The following is a 17,403-nucleotide window of genomic DNA, read 5'->3' as shown; positions in this document are numbered from 1 at the left end:
CAATAAAAGTAATAGTAAAAATGTTAAGCATCATTCAAGAAAAATTAACATGTATAGATTTAATTTTCAAATAAAAAATTAGTTTTTTTGTAAAATTTATTTTTAAAAGATATTGTTTATAACTATAATACATATTTAAGTTAGTTATCATTTCATAACCTTTTCTACTAATAAGAGAAAAGTAAAATTTTGCGAAATAACTATTTACTTTAAATTGTTTAAACAAATTACTCTGTTAATTGAATTTTTATAATGTATGTAACGAGGATTTGAAAAATATCATATCTGAGGGGAATTACTTTGAATTGGACAAAATCTATTTTAAACAAAAGTCGTGTAATGATTTTTACATTTGATTGATTAATTTTTAAATTGTTATGTTTTCAGGCACAGTACGAATTTCTTCATCGAGCAATTGTAAATTACGCAGAACTCCACGGACTTTGTGAAATATAAATACTGAAGATTTGTGCCATATAACTTCTATATTTCATTCCAAATACCATTATTGGTCTCACTGATATTAAGTATTTTTATATAAGTAATTTATATAATCTAGGAACATTGTAAATTAGTTGAAAAACGTTTTATTCCTAGTTGAAAGCCAAAATATTTTGTTTAAAACCAAAGGCAATTGACTGTAAGGTTTGTTTTGAGCAATAACCGTTTTCGAATAGATCTTTAAAATTCTTAGCTTCGGCTCAAATTTCGTACTGCCATACACATAATAAATATCTCTCTGAAATGACTGTTAAACTATCTATCACACACTATCATTTTATGATGCCTTATTTATTTATACAATAAAATTTTTAACTTTAAGATTACCATATATAAAGGATAAGTTTGAAAGAGGGTCGCCAGATAAAAAATGAGACTCTTCCTAGTCCCCAGTTGGCCCAAACGATACATAATATAATAAATAAACAGTAAATAAAACCATGTATCTAACTACATTTACAAGAAGAACAGTGTTAAAAAGTAAAACAGGCTCTTAAATGTTTAGATATACATATAAGGAATATTGCTTAAAAGTTTGAAGTTTTTTAAATTTGGAGAATGAATAAATGACAAGATATTCCTCAATGAATATGAAACAATTGATGAGCACTAATGAATTGTAATTTATCGAATATTTTTAGTAAAATATTTGGTCTAAACTAACATTTTTAAACCAATTAAAATTGTGATATATGTATACAAATTTTTTCTTAAATAGGCAAAAATTCGATAAAGTTGGTTTCTAATATTATCTATTATCGCTAATTAATAATTAATATTGATTAAATTCAGTGAATTATACAAATATTTCTGTTTTTCAGTGTACTAACTGACAGAAGAAAGATTGCTCAAATATGCAGCTCGAAATAGATCAGTTGGCGTTAGACCGGTCCACTTCCTAATATTGGCCAGCCAGGAATACACTTCTGCGTCCAGTACCTTCCTTTCCCCTAAATTTTGTCGTCTGCATATTTAATATTGTTTATAAGTTAGTCACTTACTGTAATACCATCTTCTGATTCGTCTAGGGCTTCTGTAAATATGTTTGTATGTTTGTCAAACGCTTTTTCCGACTGTGAAGATCCCGGACAGTTTATTTTCGAATCATACTGTTGCTTTTTCTTGGAGATAAAGTTTTAATCCTTACCATCGATTCCTGATTTTAGGATATCGATTACTTTCCCTTGTTGTACCTTGTCAAATTTCTTCTAATTGATGAAATATGCAAACACACCCCAGTGAACAACATCCCTCTCGCTGTATTAGAACTTGCAAACTGAAAAGTGCTTTTCTCATTCTGAGTCCTGCTCTGAACCCAAATTGAAATTCACTTAGGTGTTCTTCTAATTTGGCAATACTTTGATAATCGATAGTAATTAGGATCTCATATTTTCATTTTCTGCTGTTGTGTCTTGGAAATTTCGATATCGTTCTAATTTATGTCACTTGCCTTTCTGCCTTCTTTTCATCTTTAAGTTCTCTACCTTCTCTCATGCCTTCTATCAACTTGTTGCATTATTTAAACAAATGCCAATTATGGTGGGGTTCAGCGCGCAGATTTTCCCGCCCATTTTAACAAGTAAATCGCGGCAATGGAGCAGTGACGGGCGAAAGTTTGTCTGAATAGGGATAAGTGAAAACGTCTTTAGTGCGTTGTGTACTTTTTGGCATTGAATACGCGATAGATTTTTGCGACCGTTACCGCTACGCAAATTAGTTGCAAAGTCGCACAGCTCGAAGGATCGTGACGTATGATGTCTCGTTGGAAAGAGGAGAGGGTAACTAGTACAATGACGGAAAAATAAACATGGCGGCATTGCCAAAAGGGCATTACATCATATTTCCGTTGTTATTATAATTAAGGAGAGGGGGTAAAGATTATATTAAGATAGAAAAAACAAACAAGACGACTACCAAAAGGGCACACTACACAGCATCTTCGTTATTAGTGAACGTATAGTTACATACGAGAAATCATAAAGCACTATGGATGAAAATAGATTTACTATAAAACAAAGTTTGATTTATTGACTTAAACAAAATAAACACCTAGCAGAACCCTAGCATATGGCACATAAAATGAAACGACGTGACACTTATAGTATATATAATGTATATAGTGTGCCATCAAAAAATATATATACAGGGTATAATTAAAACACTCGGGGGAGTGCCGACAAAAGTGAAAACTTCTTAAAATGCTTTGAAATTATAAGTCTTTATTATTCTTAATGTAATTATATAAAATAAATAACAGTATTTTTACATTAAAACCGTTCTGCATTTTTGAATGTACACAAACATGATATATCTCGTCGAGTGGTGACGGCCGCAATAATCTGTCGCAGGTTCAATGTTTTTCCCCATCGATATACGCCTTGCGTGCATCATCTACTATTGAAGTGAAAAATTCTTTACCGACGTTGTGCACTTAAATGAGCTTAATTTATTCTTCATTTTACTCATAATTTTAATTTCATTGTCGTCGTACTTATAATTTCAAGATAGCTTAAGACCTTTATTTTAAATGTGAAGTATTTGAAATTGGTCATTAAAAAAATGATTATGATCTAGAAGGTGAAGTGCGTATGTAGAATCTGTTTTTCTATTATTGAAAGCCCTTTTGTGTTCTGCTATATATTTGTTAAATAAAAGTTCGGCCAGTTTGACCGATGTAAGTTTTTGGATAGTCGCCATATTTAAGTTTGTATTGACCACTGTGTAAGTATAATTATAAACATGAAACACTATATTGCGTGTTTGACTTGCAAGTATTGAGGGGAAGACATTTCTAACACTATTATTTGATAACTATTATTATAATATTAATCCTTCTTACATATGATACTGGATGAACGCCCAGCTTCTACATGTATCGCCGACAGGAGGAATGTGGTGACTATTCACAACTATGTAACAGAAATATTTAAATAAAACACTGAATTTAAAGCATTCTCTGTGGACATTCATTTCAGGGATATCAAATATTGACACTCAATGCTCTCTAATTGTATCTTAATCTATGATTTTTTTACATTTTAAAACACTAATACAGTGATGATTAGAATCTCTCATACGTCACAATTATACTAATAGTCCAATTAAGTTAGTTTTTTCCTCGACACAACTGTATAGACAGGTTTGACGGTTGAAATGTGTAGTATGAGGTATTACAAAAACAGTCTCATCTAGGGATTTATCAATCTTTTGAGTGGAAATATTTTTAAATAGACAATCAAAACGCCAAACTCATTATTTTGCTCATAACTTAAACACGTGTCTATTTAGAGATTTGACGTCAACAGACAACTTTTTCAGAAAAAAAAAAGATACACAAAAAAGTTATTGCAAAATGAACAACAAAATCACAAATCATATGTACACAAAATGATTTAATAATAAATACCGCTTTTTAAGCTTTGAACATTTCCAATAACTCCATAGAATTTAGTTAAAATTAAATGGCTAAAAAACATTTGGAAAGCTGACTAAAAAACTTTTAAAACCAAAAAAATATTTTAGGACCCTTCAGAGCTCAGATAGCCCTCTTTTTTAAATCACTGTTACGTTAATTAACAACATTAAGGGCTGAAATTAACCAATATTTTATAAGAAAAATCAAAGTTTTTAACAAAACCTTTAGCAAACAAAATTATTAAAAATTGTTTAAACAGGAGTGTGGTATAGTAGGCAAGTAATTTCGTTGAAAAATTTACGGGAACAAGAGCGAGTAAGACACTAGCAAATTGGCAGCAATGTTAGAGTGACCATTATGATATTCTACTGAACAGTAGCGTAGATATCTAATTTTAAATTAAATAAAAGTTTATTTTGCAAAAATTTGATTTTAAGTGTAAATGGAACAGTCGCATGTCCTCAAGTTTTGATAAAAACGTTGACTTTTCTTTGATATTGTTTAAAAAAAGACAAGATTGGTAGACAACAGTAACTTAAAAAAGGGCTCTCAAGGGTCCTAGAACATTTTTTATTAAAGTCGGTTTTAACAGTTATGTTTTTTAACCGCTTCTCAAATGTTTTCTAGCTATTTAATTTAAAATAAATTCTACGGAGTTATTATAAATGGTCATGAGCTTAAAAAGTACTATTTATTATTAAATCATGTCGCGTACAAAATTGCAATTTTTTACAAAAATCTCTTTTGATAAACAAATCAAAATTCTTTAAAACTATTCGACTGATTTGGCCCATCTTTTGCGTATAAACTAAATACCCTCAAGTTTATGCACATTTAAATAAATTTTAATGAATCATGTTGATACCAATATTAAAAAACCGCGATTTTTTGCGACAGTGTATCTTTTTTTGTAAGAAATTTGTCTGTTGACGTCAAATCTCTAAATAGACAAGTTTTTAAGAACAAAATAATGAGTTTGACGTTTGGATTGCTTAGTTACAAATATTTCCACTAAAAAATTGATGAATCCCTAGATGAGAGTATTTTTGTAATATCTAACGCGGGCTCCATACATGAGGGCCTACGTTGGTCCCAACAGCGTTCGTCCAAGTTGGCGCCAACGTTTTTATGACTTGCTCGAACATGGGGAGTTTTCCGTAGGCTGTCTCCCCTTGTGTCCGTAGGGGTTTTTGCGTACACATCAAAGGGATTGGCGACAATACTGGTGTTGCCGACCACACATTGGCGCTACAGCAGTGTTCCAATCGGCGTATAATTATGCTATTTGCGCATAATTTAATTGTTGGCGCGTAATTTTCTATTCTGCATAAAATTAGGTACCTAATTTTGCACAATCTAGCAAAGCAAAAGAAAATAAACCAATGACTAACCACACTTTATAAAAAGAGTGCTCGCCTTCTTTTTTCTTTTAAAACACTTGTGCTGCCATTTTACACAGTATTCTTTTAAATAAGTAAATTACTTTATCGAAGAAAATTTACATTCCATGACGGCATTAAAAAACAAATTTATAACATGTAAAAATCGATCTTCGACCATCTGAGACACTTCCGTTGAGTTGTTTAGGATTAACACTATAATACACATCGGTAATCTATCAGAACGGGGTTTATGCTCAAAAGGCTATTTCTTACTTAAATAAATAATATACATATCTGTTTTTTTCAGTATCTTTCAGGCACCCAAAGAAAATGTACTTAACTAAACATTTTACAAAAGTATATGCTTTTAATTTTGAAATATACATCATTTTGTCCTAATAAACCACCGTCGTGTGGTCATATAACTTTTAAAATATGTACATACTTCCATATTATCGGCTGTGGATTAAAGTCAGATTTGATGCAGAATATAGTCGAAATAGAAGGCTAAGAAATTTAAGAATTGAGTTAATATAAGAATAAATGGGATTCAGAGCCTCGACGTCAGGTTTACACTCATATATTCAGTCTGCAGTTGCCAAATACGGCATTTCTAAAGATCTAGTAGCTTTAAGTAACGCTGTAGACAAAATATAATCATATGCACTGATTATCACGACAGTCGCAGCCGCTACAATTTCCATGTCAGGACTTTTTGACGTTGGCTCTAGAGGGAACAGACTGATATCGCCCCAATACTCAACCCAATGTGTGGATGCCTCACCGAACGTGGGAACACAGTTGACTCGACGTTGGATCCCATGTGTGGAGCCGGCATTATACTATACATTTCAACTGTCAAACCCGTCTATAAATTGAATTATATGCAGTGCTTCATTCAGGCAAAGCACCATACCTTTGGATTTTTCATTTTTCTCAAAAGTACCATACCTTTGAATAGGTATCCATTCGTGTTTGCCATATTTTTAAAATGTATAAATTTAAGGAAAAAACTGTAATACAGATTGTTGGTACTAGAGATCAAGGTATTCTGTATGATTTATTATATATTTTTAACAGCTATCAAGGCGTAAAGTACTTTAAACGAATTCACGGTGTTAGTGTTGTTTGCAATTTTAAGCAAACTAATATTACTATCTGCACAATATTCAAATATTTTAACTAGTTTATATAAAGTGTAGATACATTTTCAGTAAACCCTGTTTTTAAACAAACTCCTAGTGAATAGAATTCCTCGTTTAAAGAGAGTATATTCGAGTTAATCTATTAAATTAGGTCAGTACTTTTATACTGTTTTTATACCTAGCAAAACACGCTTTGTAAATTATATTTCTAATTTCCTTAACTAAACTAACAAGTTTGGCAGAGGTCTCAATCCTTAAAATTCCTCAGTTACTAGTCATCCTTACAAGTCTGTTTATAATAAAAAGGAAGTTTTATTGTCATAAGTTCATAGTATATCCATTAGAGAACAACTTTATGGAGGTAAAAGTCTTTTTCTCTTCTCGTATGTGATAGATTGTATATTTTTTATTGACGTTTCAATTTCCACTTCGGAAATTTTTAAATCAATAAACAATCTTCCACAATTGAAACGTCAATAAACTTAGTTTAACCTTTAATTGTGGCTTATTCCCACAATTACTTTAAAATGCCACAAGAAAATAGCTTCAGAACAATATTAAGATAGTAATTTGTACTTGAATTATGTTTTTTTCTCTTTTCATAGTTTTTTATTTATCATATTGTGAACTAACTTAAGTTTGCAAAGGTTTTAATCCACACAATTTCCCACTGATACAAATAAGTCATACAAGCAAGTTTGTTTATAATGACAGCCAAACCTGGTGAAGTCTTAAGAGAATTGCCTTATAATTAATTAATTTTAATTAATTTCGGCCATTATATCATTCTCATACCAGTTTAGGTTATTCAATGTCGTCTTTTATGCTGTTCCTTTTATAAGTGTGTTCCCAACGAAAAAAACAAATAAATGAGATGTTAAATATCATTATAAATAAATGAAAAATATGGAAAAATATTAATATTCCCTTTAGTATTAACGATCTTAATTAAACACATAGTTATTATTACTTGTTCTTTACATATTGTGCAGATAATATATTTTAATGTACTCGTTTTTGTGGTTGTAATGTTATTCGGTTGACGTTAAGATTTATTGGCAGTTTATTGTAACTATTTTTTTATAGATCTGACTAAATAATTTTCTGGTATATTTTATTTGGTAAATTTTTCAAGGTTCAGTGAGCAGACTATTTGTGAATTCAGACATATTATCCGAAAAAGGGTTGTGACATTATTAATTGATATTTTAAATAGACATAGGACTTATTTGATAATCATAAATATTTTTTTAAGCGACGATCAAAGAAGCAGATCTGACATTAAAATTTACGTATAGTTTTAATGATTTTGGCAAATGTAACTGCCGTTGAGGTTGTTATAAAATTTCTTTATATATTTATAATTACCAAAAGTTTTGGGTAGAGTATACAGTAAAAAGTATAAAAAATAAAGAAATAAATTCTATCAGCTCCAAACAACTAATACAATATAGGCATGCAAACACAACAATATAACATCCAGGTTACTAACTGATTGTAGGTTGGTAGTATAGGTAGTAAAGCTATGTAGCATAGTTCCTGCACTACAACATACATTTTGTTTTATTTTATGTAGTTTATGTTGGGAAAAGGCCATAAAAGTCTGCAAATATGGTTTCGATATCTTTACAAAGAGTCGCTGATTATATCCGAAGTACTGCGGCACCTCAAATGAATACCGATCCAGTTAATACGAGAATTTCTCTTTTTATTCAATAGAAAAATTCCCGTACCCGGCTGGATTTAAAACAGCGATCCACTAAGAGATAAGCTCGCTCGGTTACCGATCTCTATAATTGTGCTATGGATGAAGGAAAGACAGAGGAGATTGTCGTTTATTCGTGTTGACAAGACTGGGGTAAGAATTCCTATAGTAACTGCCTGCACTGCGACTAAACGAGATGTTTTGAGCCCCTTTCTTGTTTGACTCTGGAGAGATCTATGTCGGTAACGAAGTCGATCAAGCTCTTGGCGGAAGTTAAAGTTATTCCTTTCCTGTAATGAAGAAAATTTCCAGATGTTTCATTCTTTTTGGCACCTCGTGATAATATATTCCATATGTTAGACCTCTTCACCACAGTATCTGCGTGTTTTGTTATCCATGTTACTTAGGTGATATATGTAGTGGATATGTCCACAATGGATCTCTTCTGTTTAGATTCAGCACTTACTTTCCTCTCGTTTTGTTAGGGCTAAGGAACTTCTTAGAGTGGTTTAGTCCTGTCGATTTATTCCAGGTTCTCTTGATTTCTTGGTCTCTCCATTTAGTAGTGACCTCTTCATAATCCCTTAGGCTTACGCCGAGCACCGGAGTTGCTCCTAAAAATTATGGAGCTCTTAATGTTATGTTGCTCCGAGTTTCGCTTGCTAATCTTCTTGCTCGTTGCCTGCTATTCCGTCATACCCTGGCACCCAAAGAAGTTCAACATTATTCTTGTTCGCTAGCTGGTTAAGGGGTTGATGGCACTCATCAATGTAAAGCATTTTTGATCTGAAGCTAATACTTTCAGTGCTTTTAATGCGGCTTGGCTGTCCGGCATATCTTTTGTTTGCATCTGTTTTTGTTTAGCATATATTCGACTATCAACTACCACATGCGTTTCATGTTTGGAAAATGGTGGCTTTAGCTTCGAAGGACACGTGTCTTTTGAATCTTGGCCACACCACTTATCCTTTTTGATCCATTGGTGTACCATTTTTGGGAGTCCATTTTTGTCGATGTCTGGTCACTTGCAGCCACCATATCCAATAGCGAGGTGGCTCTGAAAATTTCCAGATGACCTTTGAGGTTAACTTCTTTGAAATGGTACTTCTCATGTTGTGTGAGTGCCTATTATATGGCTTCCTCCTTAATTACCACCAGAAGGAGGATCTCCATGACGGCTGTGGCTGTTTTTCCTATAGCACCTATGCTTGCACCTTTGCCAACTTCGTTTTCGCTGTACTTTGATCTACCTGCTTATAGATCTAGGTGTTTTTGGTCTAGAATCACTCCCAAGTATTTCACCTCCGTTGAGAGTGAAATAATCGTTTCATTTAGTATAATACTAGGAATATTGAAATTACTTCGTGTAGTAAATGAACGATTTCGGATTTACATTCATCCATTCTGTCTGACACCAGTAATTTATTAAATTACTGCTCTTTGCATTATCTCCGCTATAATAGAGACAGGATTTCCTCTCACAGTTATATTTATGTCATTGGAATAGCCAAAGACAAGATTGGAATAGCCAGCTTTACTTAGGTCGTTCAGTATTTCATCTACTACCAGCGACCATAGACGAGGAGATAGTGGTCCCCGTGCGGGCACCACCCTATTTATAAGAATGTGTCATAGAGTTGTAGGCAGCATTATTAAAGGCTCCCTCTATGCCCATAAAGACTGATAGGGGTTTCTCCTTTGATTTATGAGCTTCCTCTATAGTTTTTATAAGTCAATGTAGAGCTGATTTGCTTTTTTATCGTCCATTACGATATATTTATCTACCAGTTTTGCCATTGTTTTGATTAAAAGATACTTATTGGACGATATGACTTTGGTTCATCTGGGGGTTTGGCACCCCCATTGTATATGAATATGACCTTCAGTTTCCTTCATAGATGAAAAACGTGCTCATACTGGATCGAAATAATTTGACAAGTAATGGATCCTGACCTTCCTTGCTGGGATTACTTCATCACAGTCAGGAGCCTTATAGGGCCTAAAGGATCTCATAATCCACTTAATCCTTTTAGGAGTCATAATTATGTTTATAAGGGGACAACCCATCTTGAGATCTGCTCTTTTCCTTATGGTCTCATTCATTCCCTTTGTTTCGTCCGGTGAGAAATTTTTTTACCAGCACAGCGTCTCTCTTGTCTCTTGGAACGTTGTTAGTGCCGTCTTCTCTTCTTCTTATGTTATAGTGACTTCCCTTAAAAGAGTTTTCTGCACTTTGCTGATATCTGGTGTTTCCTTTAAACTCTCACAAAAGGTTCTCCAAGAACTTCTCTTTGATTTACGAAGTGTTTTTTACACTCTGTTAGAGATTTTTGATACTCTACTCAGCAGTTTATTAGTTTAGCTTTTTTGAATTCCCTTCTGGTCTTGCTGCGCAATTTGCTCAGCTCATTGTTCCACCAGGGTACTCAACTGTTGGTTGTTTTAGTTGTAAGAGGGCAATTTTCCTCATAAGCTTTAATTATTGCTTCTTTTGTGAGGTTGGCAGTTAGATGAAGGATAGAGAAAACACTGCACCAATATACTAAATGTTTTTCTTGAATATTCTTTCAGATATATACGGAAATACTGTAAGCATTAGACAGCGATATCCTTTGAGGTCTTCCTTCTTTTTGCTTTTGTCTACCAGTGATGTATTTCATCTTTCTACTGTGTTTGTAATATTCCTCCGTTGTTAGAGCAAATGGAAGAATTCATTGTTATTAATTTTTTACGTATTTAGAGCAGCTATTTCGTGTATCTGCAACATATTAAAATTAGATAAAATTGAAGCAGCTTTAATAAATTACAAATGTTTACATATCAAACATTTAACACAAAAGTCATATTCCGACATACGAAGAAATATTTTATACATAACATTAATATAGTAATAATTACTTCTAGAAATACCCAACATTCAAATATGATTGGTAAGAGCGTGACAGCTAAAGCAGTGCCATATTAGTATGCGTTAAGTCAATTCAAAATCCAGCTAGCTACTTTTGTATTTCCTATAAAAGGGAAACTTAATTAATGGCAGTATAATTTAAATTTCTTTTAGCGATTATAGAATTTTTCTATAATTATTAATATATGTTCGGAAAGGCTTCCGCAGTTATACAATATGAGAGGTTGCTATTTACATTTCTGGCCTAACAATGAAAATATTTACGGTCGGAAATGGCTTTATGCTTTTCAAAATATTCTCCATGAAAATCAATACATTTTTGCATGCGTTTGAAACCAATTTTCCATGCACTTTTCCGCTTCTTCGGGCGTTAAAAATCGTTGATCACGCAAGAATTTGTTTGCTTCTGGCAAACAAATGGTTGTATACCATTCAGAATTGACCGTCTTACGTTCTTGTAATGGCACTATAGCTACATGATCATTTATACAAAAAAACAAGCGACTATTTGTTTCGATGTACTTCTTCTACAAACAACTTTTATTTGATTTGATTCATCTTGGAGCACCTATAGGTCGACTGCTGTTTTGCATTGGGCTCATATGCATAAATTCATGTTTCGTTATCTGTGTAGATGTTATACACAACAGTTGATGCACCGCGATCCCATTTCTTCAATATTTCCTTGCACCAATTGACACGAGCCTCTTTTTGACCTGTTGTCAGATTATGTTGGATCCAACGTGAACAAATCTTTTTTACAGCCAAATGATCATGCAATATCTTATTGATGCTTGTCATACTAATGCCCAAGGATGGTCTTGCTATACCAGTTCACGCACAGCATCGATAGTTTCTGCTATAACAGCCGCTTTTTAGGTGACCTTCACGGAATTCGCCCTGGAGAGCCGCCGCCCACGACTGAATTCATTGTACCAATTTTTTTCGTTGCTAAAGGATGGTGCTTGATCCCCGTATAATGATTTAAGTTCATCGATGCACTCTTGTCTTCATAATCTAGTCAGCCACTGTAAATAATAGAAATATTGCTCATACGTCAAAAGTGCAAGTGTCAGTTGGCAGTACTTAGTGTTGCCCAGGCTAGAAATATAAATAGCAGCTCTGCTATTAAACTTATTTTAGATTAATATAACTACAATAATTAATATTTTAAACCCACTCAGTTTCCCGGTTGGACCGTGTCGAACTTTCGAATCCCTCTCTGGAGTCTTCACCAGGAACTTCGGAATACTAATGTATACTATTACCTCGGTATCTTAAGTGTCCCCACTTTACAACTACACTGACTCATACCATAGTTGAACAATTCTACTGTAGAGATAATACTCTCTTGGATCATTTTATTAATTCCATCTCTGTTATGCTCCTTAGTGATACAGGATCAACTCGGGGCTTAAAATATTTTATAATATAAAAATAGTTTCCGGTTACACTCTTGTAAACCACTTTAAAATTAAAAAAAAACCTTTTCGCCTCATGAAATCTTTGGGATAAAAACACATTTGGACTCCAAATTAAAGTTTATTTCTATAAAGCTTAAGACAACTGGCGCTTTGACCTGTCGATATACAATGGTGTAGAATATAATATACATGGGCGTCTTCAACCTGGTCAGTACATTACAATAGTAGTTAAGTCTATAACGCCATTGAGTGTAGCAATGAAGTGACCTGGATACTCAGGGGACTACGAAATAGGTCCTGATGAAGACTCTAGAGAGGGTGTCGAAATTCGGCATAGCCAAATGTGTGCTTCAACCCGGAAACTAAAGGACGTGTTCTAGTAGCTATACGATAAAATACGCTCTATACCGAAATACGCAATCGTACAACTTTTGACGGTGATGAAGCACACACATAAAGACATCTAGAGTTATTATTTCACTTTTGTTTTGATGCGTAGTAAGCAAGAGAAAACTTAAAGACTGAGGATAACTTTTGAGATTTTTATACATTTATACAACTTTTGATATAAGCATCCACAAATAGTCTGCTTTCCATTTCAAATCCATACACTTTGCTGTTCATTAAAACCCGAAATTACCGGTCAGAGATACATATAAGCACAATTTTTTGTTTCGAGTCTAATATTTATTTTTATATTTGAACGTAACAACTAGAAATAGTGCTCAATACTGTGCTACAATTGACCACAGAACGTTTAAGGCTTTAGTGGACAAGCGTTTCAAACCAGTTAGGTATTTTAGCGAAGCGAAACATTCTATATTTGTTTAGTATGTTTGTACACTCTGCTTGTTATTTCGTGACCAAAGAGTGGATGCTATATTGGCGAATTGTTGTCTCGTACCATTCTTATTTGGTGCTCTCCTGCCATCTATTGTTCCGTTTTTAATTAGCCTCATCAACATATATCTCGGGTCTGTTATAAATATATCCCAGATAGCTTGTTTTTCGTTTCTTGATTATTGTAAGTAGTTTCTCATTCCATGCGTCTCAAAACTTTTATATTCGTGATATTTTGTGTCCAGAATATTTTTAATAATCTTCGAAAAATCCACATCTTAAATTCCATTCTGTTTACTGAACGTGTTCCCAGTGTCTATGTTTCAACTCCCAGTATCGTAACTTCAATTCAATATCGGACTTCAATCACTGGATTTAAATCGTCTATTATCTAAAAACAAATATATCTTTTAATTTGTTCGATTGACTAATTGTATATATGTATATTAACTCTCACATTGTATCTTTTAGTAATTGTCATAACTTTCGTTTTTGAACAATTTTTTTTTCAACTGCATATCGTCGCCTTCTCCAGAAATTACATCTATCAGTCTTTGCACACTCTAGACTACCTGCTGTTATAACAGTATCGTCTGCATATCTAAAATTGTGTATGTTCTTCCAGTGTATTTTAATACTATCGGTATTATTTTTTAGGACGTTTAGCATCTAATATTGTTCATTCTTTATCTTGAGATAACAAATTAGTGACTCACAGTGTATTTGGATTTTTTAATACTTTACCATATAACTTTGTACATATAAACGATTGAACAAGTAGGATAAATTCAGTGAATGAAAATTTAGTATTCTAACATGGAAACGCTCGTCTTGTAAGCCCATATCATTATAATTTTGTATAAAAATGACTTTAAATGTGGTAGATTAGTACAATACTCAGAAATCTAACTTGCTTAAAGATGTAGTGCTTTAAGTTGCTTATTGTATCATGTATAAATTACATTAATTTTCTCATTGTGAATGTCACTTTGTATGTTATATGTGTATATATACAATTTAAATTTTTCCAATCGTAATAAAGTAAATGTTTATGTAAAATAATCTCATTTAGATTTTGTAAGTTTATGAAATGTAAAAAAATAGAAAAAAAATAAGATCAATAGTTATAAAATGACTGAGGGGAAAATTTAGCTAAGAAGATAATAAGAGGAATGTACTGACCAAAGAAAATATATAACAAATATTATTAGATACAATGTATAAAGGAATTTAAAAAATAATTACGGGATATTTCAAAAACGTGGAACGATTGAAGAGGAAACGGAAAAAAGAAGAAACGCATTGGACAGTAAATACATAAATATATACATTACTGAAGGTTTGCAAATTTTCGCTTATAGTTTTTATCCTTTTTATCTCGATTTATTACTTTATTACTATCTTAGTCGTTCACTTCCAAACATCGTATTTTATACTCCTTTACCAGCCCAAATGTAATATATTCCAAGGTTTCACGTTTTTATGCCAATATTATCCGATCGTCGCCGACCATAATATATAAAGAAAAGTATTTTAGCTCTTTACCTCCATTTGCTTTGCCATTGTTCCAAGTAAAAAATGTTGGGTAGAATCGGCTTGGTATCTAAGCGGTCTGGAAGCTTTCATTTTGTTGTGGATAGTGTAGTGATAGTTGGTTGAAATTCTAGAGAAATAGTGTACTCTAGAAGTCAAGTGCATCCATAACTTAGCGCTGCTATATCATATATCACTGAAGACTACTTTACCGTTTTCTTCCCCTCACTCTCTTTCACCATTCATGCTCAATTTTCTCCATCTCTCAATCTCGCAGACCTTCCTACTTGCACCTGGCATCCTGTATTAGTCAGCATCCACCCTGCGAAACTCTCGGAACACTTTCATCACCGCATCAACCGTGCTTCTGTTTTTACTGGAATCGTACTGCCTATGCCAGTACAATTCAATGACAGACCAAGGATGACAGACTCTTCAATGACTATGTCAATTCATCCTATTAGCAACCTTTCGTATAATTTGCCTATGCACCAAAGAAAATGAAGAGATCGATGCTTATCTGTCCCATTTGGGAATATGGTTCCAAAACCCACGCAGGCTGAACACTACGATGCATTTCACCGCTTCTGGTGGTATCTCATCGGTAAAAGATACAGCTCCCGGGTAACTTCAAGCTTCCTGTGCACTCATATCTTATTTAGAGGGTACGCCATTTACTGCTTTTGTACCCCTGACCCAATACGTTCTAAATTCATCTTGTCTCACAGGTTTTTCCAATGTCTTCTCGGCTTTATTCTACCTGTTTAAATCCTTTCGAGCATTGTATAACGTGTTTAGTCTACTAGTTCCGATTACTTCGTCTCTTCCTCTTGTCCTCGTAGCCTCCTCGTGTCTTGGTCAATGTATTCTTTCATCGTAAACTGTTTGTACGGTTCCTCATACACTCTCTTAGTTTTCTATCCTCTATCTAAAGTGCTCATCAAACGCTAGTCAATCTGTACTATCCCCACATGATTGGTCCGCTCTTGACCCTGTGCTGATGGTCCACACCGACCATCCGAAAGCTAATGTAGCGATGTTACATAGTTGTGCCATAGATATAGTGATAATTGGTTGAAACCACAGTCAAACCAGAATGTCTTTAAACTTATTTAAAATCCTTATTGGCTCTGAGAGTGTGAATTTAAATTCGAAAGTAAATAGGTCGGTAAATAGAAGAGTAGTACGGTGCGAGATGTGGGCTCTATTGTGCTCATTCTGTGTAGGGTAAAGGTACAGATAAAAAGAACCATGGTGTGTAACACTGCTGTGGTATTATTAGTTATGGATCCAAAAGAGAACTACATGTAGTATATGTAATATATTATTTTCGTATTTTTTATATCTTCGACAAAAAGTGAATGGGTTTTGTAAGTCAGTTTTTTTCCTATTACATGATGATAATTTTTTGGTTCTCTAACATTTATCGCTTTACGTTAGCGTAGCTCTCGGGCTTTTAAGTATATCGTTCTATTAATATGTATATTATATAAGTCCAGTCGTTTGTTGAATATGTTCAACTATATGTTTCCTATCAATATTGAATATTAGTAAAGGGGTTTACTTGGAAGGTGTCAGAAAATTGTAAAAGGTAAAATTAATTTTTTATAACGAAGTATTTAAAATGAAATGTTAATATCCTTAATAGTGTAAGTGTGAGATTATTTTACGTAAGTGTCGGTAAATATTACCTTTCCTGTTTGTATTTGCCGATACAAAACTAAGACTGTATATGCATTATTGCAGTTATTTATTTATACACTTTGTTTTTTCTTTTATTTTATAATGCTAACATTTTTTACATGTAATAAAACATCATTATAAGTATTTTTTTTATTTGTATTTTACATATTATCCAGATTTGATCCATGCGGGTGAAATCCAAATTCTAAATAAAATATAGCTTTATTGACAGCTACTGAATGATTACTCTCTAGTTGTTGTTGAGGTAAAAATTTATAATAGACTGCGTCCCAAACTAGTCCGGAAGCTAATTAATAATCTCACTAAAATGCTACGATTCATCAAATAAGTGTATTGCCCTCTGCATAGAACAAAAGACTTTTGAAAGCTGGAAAATATAATTTGAACCGAGAAAATTATTGCAGACATTTCCTCAATAAATATTAGGCAATAGTTTGCAAGATGTTAAACAAACTGTAATTAAGCTACTAATAGATGTTTCACAATTATACACGGTGAAACTATGCAATTTCAGGATATTAAGATTAATGTGAGATTACAAATTAATGGACTAATTGTGATTGAACACTCGTCCTAAATCATATAATATCGAAAGGAGTGAGCTCTGGTAGGGCTCTTTCTGTATTATCGAGCCCTTGATGACCTTGTATACTGGATCTCACAAAAATTTTCTTACGCATCTGGACCTCGAGAATGGCACACACCTTTGTATGGTTTTTTCAATCAGACCAGGTGTTTTGTTTTCTAGAAGGTTTTTGAAGGGCGAGTGTGAAACCTTTCCTGATGTCAACCAATAGTTCGACGCTATATTGTCGACATAATCTTGGTTGAATTCATTGGAATGTC

The 17,403-nt window shown here is 33.2% G+C and overlaps 1 protein-coding gene across 3 annotated transcripts in view; it reads left to right on the top strand.

Moving 5' to 3' along the window:
• The window catches only part of Ptp69D (Protein tyrosine phosphatase 69D), a 38,458-nt gene extending 21,787 nt beyond the window's left edge, over positions 1-16,671 (top strand). For all 3 annotated transcript variants that reach the window (XM_072545812.1, XM_072545813.1, XM_072545811.1), the window contains exon 11: positions 388-16,671. In XM_072545812.1, the coding sequence (XP_072401913.1) occupies positions 388-456 (69 nt within the window). In that variant the 3' untranslated portion in view covers positions 457-16,671. The remainder of the gene's footprint in view (positions 1-387) is intronic.
• Positions 16,672-17,403: the final 732 nt, after the last annotated feature.

Source organism: Diabrotica undecimpunctata, chromosome 10, assembly GCF_040954645.1.
Source record: "Diabrotica undecimpunctata isolate CICGRU chromosome 10, icDiaUnde3, whole genome shotgun sequence".
In the NCBI taxonomy this organism is placed as follows: domain Eukaryota; kingdom Metazoa; phylum Arthropoda; class Insecta; order Coleoptera; family Chrysomelidae; genus Diabrotica; species Diabrotica undecimpunctata.
This window is presented reverse-complemented; position numbering and strand designations above follow the sequence as displayed.